The sequence below is a fragment of the Corylus avellana genome, chromosome 6 (genome assembly GCF_965113065.1).
Source record: "Corylus avellana chromosome 6, dhCorAvel1.hap1.2, whole genome shotgun sequence".
Taxonomy (NCBI): Eukaryota; Viridiplantae; Streptophyta; class Magnoliopsida; order Fagales; family Betulaceae; genus Corylus; species Corylus avellana.
Window position 1 is genome coordinate 25,432,467 of NC_142495.1, and position 5,145 is coordinate 25,437,611.

The 5,145-nt window shown below is 35.8% G+C and overlaps 1 protein-coding gene across 1 annotated transcript; it reads right to left on the reverse strand.

Annotated features, from left to right (window-relative positions):
- Positions 1 to 2,113: 2,113 nt before the first annotated feature.
- Positions 2,114 to 4,922, reverse strand: WCRKC2 (WCRKC thioredoxin 2). The gene is made up of 5 exons (XM_059602589.2): positions 4,407 to 4,922; positions 3,648 to 3,722; positions 2,987 to 3,053; positions 2,360 to 2,377; positions 2,114 to 2,275 (listed from the first exon to the last, which is right to left on the reverse strand). The coding sequence occupies exons 1-5, from the start codon at positions 4,754 to 4,756 to the stop codon at positions 2,171 to 2,173; spliced, it is 615 nt and encodes a 204-aa protein (XP_059458572.1). The 5' UTR covers positions 4,757 to 4,922; the 3' UTR covers positions 2,114 to 2,170.
- Positions 4,923 to 5,145: the final 223 nt, after the last annotated feature.

A 5,145-nucleotide genomic window follows, 5' to 3' on the forward strand; every position in this document is an offset into this window, starting at 1 on the left:
GCATGGGCGGCACGGCAAATTTTGTTAAGTGGTTTTCTGTTTGGGATTGTGTTTTTGGTATGTTTCAACTGATTTTTTGTAATTATCTTTCTATTTTTGTACCAAGGTCGGTGTCTTAAAAAAATAAAATTTGCTCAATATTGGAAATTATATTTTATAATTATATATGTGAGTAAACTTATACGATCCTCTCCGTTTTAAATAAAATGAATAATATTTATTCTATGGTTAAGATTTAAAATGATTATATTTAACTGTATATATACAAGGTTAATATTGACGTGAAAAAAAGACGTAAAAGTGAATTGTTTTTATCTAATTTAAAATGGGTAAAAAATGAGTGGATATTAAACTTTTTTGACCTAATTTTTTTTAATCCTATCATTAGCCAATAAAGGAAATATAGCTCAAATGTTGTTATGATTAATACAAACTTGCTGAGCATAAATGATAGGGCACACCAACAGTAATAACAGCTTGCAAAGAAAAATTCTCCCTTGTTAGTTTCTTTTAAAATAAGAAAAATAATTAGAGACTTTTCGAAAAGTTTTTTTTTTTTTTTTGGGGGGTGACAAGAAAAGTCTGAAAATGTTAAACCCCAGAGGCAAAATATCACTCGAGAAGCAATAAATTGTAGGAGTATTTTTTTTTTCTTTTTTTTTTTTTCTATTTTAGGTCTGTTTGGCATTTTGATTTCAATAAGTGCAATTTAAAAAATTATATTTTTAAAATTGTTACTTTTTAAAATCGTAAAAGCGTTTTGTAAAACATGTTAAAAAATATTTTTTTTATCAAATATTTGTTATGTGACATCGTGCCATAACCTGCTTATAAAAATCGCAGATTTTTTTTCTTATTTTAGATTAAGTGTTTTTTAAATCACAATGCCAAACACCTTACGTTTTGCGATATCTTTTAAAAAAAAATAGATTATTCTTACGAAATCGCAATCTTAAATGCACCCTTATAACAGATCTTACTCTATAAAATTTTTGTTGAGGACAAAAGTTTTCTTTAAATTTAGTTGGAGGAATTTTTTTTTTTTTTTTTCCAATTCAATATATTAAACTAATATGCGTACAAAATGTATGTAATTCTCACATGTACTTAAAAATTTATATTAAAATCACGTACTCTATTAAAAATACATGTAAATCTCACGTGTACTTTTGGACGCATAGCATCAGCGGTGACAACAGTAACAACTTCAGCAATAATAATAGTCTCTAATGGTTCACTGGCAACTAATTATGAGCCATTTTTTTTATTGGTGGCAAAGTTTATCCTATAAGACCCACCTAAATTAAGCACTAATGGTTCACTGTCAACTCTTGAACTTGTCATCGAAGATCAGCATTCTCGGAAAATAGAAGGCCAAGTTGTGAGAGAGTTTTTTTCAACTAGACTCAACCGACCAATTTGAACAGCACATTGTGAGAGAACCTATATGGGACGCGCTATTGAAATCACTAGTAAACCTAAAACCCCAGCCACGGCCGAAAAGGTTTTGCCAGTTTGGAAGCATTGGGAGAGTTTGTTGATTTTTGTGCTGAGCAGTCTATTGTTTCAGTTCTGACAGTTGCATACACACATTGCATGTGCCCTGGCCATAATGCAGGCAAACTGTGTAGCTTCACATTTTTTCTTATCATCAATTAGATGGAACCAATTTGCTCTTCCCTTTCACACTTTCTCATAGCCACCAGCAGACCCAGCAGTTTGAATTGCCTCCACCTTCAATTCATTGAGGCCTTGCTTCTATGTTAAAAAGGCCAAGGACAAGAAATGAGCATCTTGGTGTTCTTATATTGAGTAGATACCAAGAGCCATTGACCCAGAATAGGGCTATTCTTGACCCCCTCAAGATTCAAAAGAGTAATGGTTTCAGTTCAATAGCTTATGTTCCTAATAATTAAATTGTGACATTTACAGATTGTGTAACATCAAAAACACCTCTTGTTGAATACACTTTACATAGAGCAATGCAATGGCAAACACAAGACTCAATTTTATTTTCAATATATTTTTTCCCCAAAGAAATTTTGACAGAAAAAGAATAACACTTATATAAAATATAAAGATTACAAATGGGAAAGAAGGGAAGGGGGGGGTGGCGGGGGGGTGGCGGGGTTGGGGGAAGAAAAAGATGTGCCTGCTGTACTACCATGACTTACATGGCATCCTCATTCTCAATCATTTGACGGACTTCATTGATTACTAAATACGCTTTGTGGCTACCAATGACCTCAGCTTGTTTCTTGCTATCCTTCCACAGCTGTAACATAATCATTCTTCATTACTACGAAAGAAAGAACATACCAAGTTCCTCAAAGAAATTCGATTGCAATAGAACTTTTACCTGTATAGTAGGCATCTTCTACACATATTTTTTCAAAGCCCAAAACACATGCATGGAAAAGGAAATATGATTAGGTCAACAGTCTGCATGCATGTATGGCAGAAACAATACAGAACAATGGGATTGATAAAATCAAAAAGTGCCTCCATCCTCCATTTAGACATGTACACAAAGGAAAAAGAAAAGAAGAAAGCGGAAGGGCCAAGCATATTCATATGGCATCCAAGTTGCCAATTCTTCAGTAAGATAATAACAAAGTTTTGCCATGTTTGCTTTAAAGTTGGATAGTGCGAGGGAAGAACTGACAGAGTTCAAAAGCCACCGGTCCTTGACATATTTTCCACAATCCTCAACACTCCCTACCCTAAAAAAATTCAAAAACAAAAATAAAAGAAAATACTACTTTTCTTTTTCTGTCTCTGTACACTATAAACTCATAAAACTACATCTACTGCTATAAACTAGGTGACAACACAAATATATGAATAATGTAGATCACCCATCATGAAAGAACCATGTATCACTCAGATAGATATTCCCTGTCAGACAATCCTTTGAATCTTATATAGTTATGCACCATGCCAAACTAATGAAACCCAAAAATTAGGAGTGTCAAGAGAAACTTACAGTGACTCCAGCACGAGTGACAAGCTTGTGTGGAACTGTATTAACATCAATGCGGTAGAACCGTAATCTACAATAAATCATATCTCAAAGTTAGTTCTTACTAATGGAGTATCTAAGCCACTCTATAGAAAAGTGCCCCATGCCCTAATCATGCAATAGAAAAGTTATTGCGAATTAGGTTATTTAGTCAGCTGTTCCTCTTCTCAATGTCACTTTTGCAGCACATGTTTGATATCATGATAATAGAAATTTATCCATTACAATCGATGCAACCAAACCACCCAAAGTGGAATAAAAATTTTGATTGTTCCAGCAAACAAAGGACAGAAAAAACTTCAATGGCTGAGAATATCCTCAAGGAAAGCATCTTTTAGAGTTTGGAGTCTCATTAGAAAGGCTAAGTAAGTTGTGGATTCTAAAGCTTTCATGAATGGATTCTATTAGTTCGGCAAAATGAAACTGTAATGATGCAACTTGGAATTGATGCAAAATAGTTAATGATGTTAGCAGTGAAGCTACTATGAATACACTGCGCCAACTCAAACAAAATATTTATACGAGGGAATAACAACTCCTATTGTTTTGTTTTAATGTTTCCGTTCTCCCACTGTCGATGTCAACTTAATTGTGTTAGATTGTCAGAAGATAAAGTCAACCTAACCTTGGATAGTAATCTGCAGCCAACTTTTCCAGTTTGGGTTTCAAATATATACATTTTCTGCACCAGCCTGCCATCCTACAAGTTCATATACCCTCACTTTAAAAACCCCATTTCAATGAAATGATTCCGATGTAAAAAGGAAACGCATCCCATATGAACAAAAACGAACTGTGATGCTAAAAATCAGTTATTTAATTTATAAGTAAAGTGGAGTTGTTATGCAATATCAATTTTTTTTACAACCAAAACCGAGAATAACAAAAAAGAAGTTGCAGTGGCATTAGGCTTATATTCCACAAAATTAATCCCTTCATTTTCAGAAGCCATTATAACAAATAACTCTAATATTTCCCCATAACAGCTCAGAAGTACAGAACATTCTTAAGAAGAGAAATGGCAACCTGCTAATTGCAACAAAATAGACTTCTAATTCGAATCCAAATAGCCAGTTTGGTTACTTAGAAACTGTTCAAAATAAAATAAAACAAAAATTCAAATCTTTTATACCCAAAAAATGACTAACAAACCTGAAACGGATCCAAACTTCATGTTTCTTTCACCTTCCCAACATTATCTTAGCAATCAAACTAAGCATTTTAAACGAAAAAACACCACAAGAGTAAAAGTTGACACATTCCTTTTCCTTTTCCTTTTCCCACATTTTTTTTCTCCCCAACCAATCAACCCAATACAGGAAACCCACCAGAATGGAATAAAAAAATCCCCCAAAATTTCAAACACAAAACCAAAACCCCATACCAAACGAAGATGACCAGTTCCTCGAGCTGCTGAGCCTCCGCGAGCACCCGATCGAACTGGGTCTCGCTGCAAACGGGATGGAGCTCCACGGACACGGGCGAGTCATCGATCCCCTGCAACGACCCCTCTTGGGTCGAAGCGCTTAGCTTCGATGAAGACTTCCCTCCGACCACACAAATTTTCCCGGGAAAAACCAGCGCTTTCCTGGACAGAGAAAATGCTCTGGCGCCTGAGCCTGAAACCACGAGATTTCCATCAGTTGGTCTCCGGAAGTCACGTGACGGGTCACGCGAGGTCCCCGCTATCAGGGGTTTGGGACTGGGTCGGAGCCGCACAAGAACCTCGGACATGTCGGACACAGAGAGAGAGTCTTAGAGAGAGAAAGCTGTTTGGAAAGTAAAATAGAAACAGCGTTAAGAAAGAGTGGCGGGTCCCAAATGCTGATTAGTCTCGCGGCGTTTGCGGCCACCGGAATGGAATTGCGTTTCATTGGCGTTGAATCTGTTTTGCCTTCAAAATGCTTATACGGCGATATTTTTCTCTTTTTGTTTGCTAGCTTTTGTGTTTTTCTTTTGGGAAAATTACAGTTTACCCCTCCAAAGTTGTCAGCGATTTGCAATTCCGCCTCCAAAGTTTCAATTTTTGCAATCCACCCCCTTAAAGTTTCAATTTTTTTCAATTCAGCCATTCCGTCAGTCAAAACCGCTTTGACTGACGGAACAGTGATCACGTGAGATGC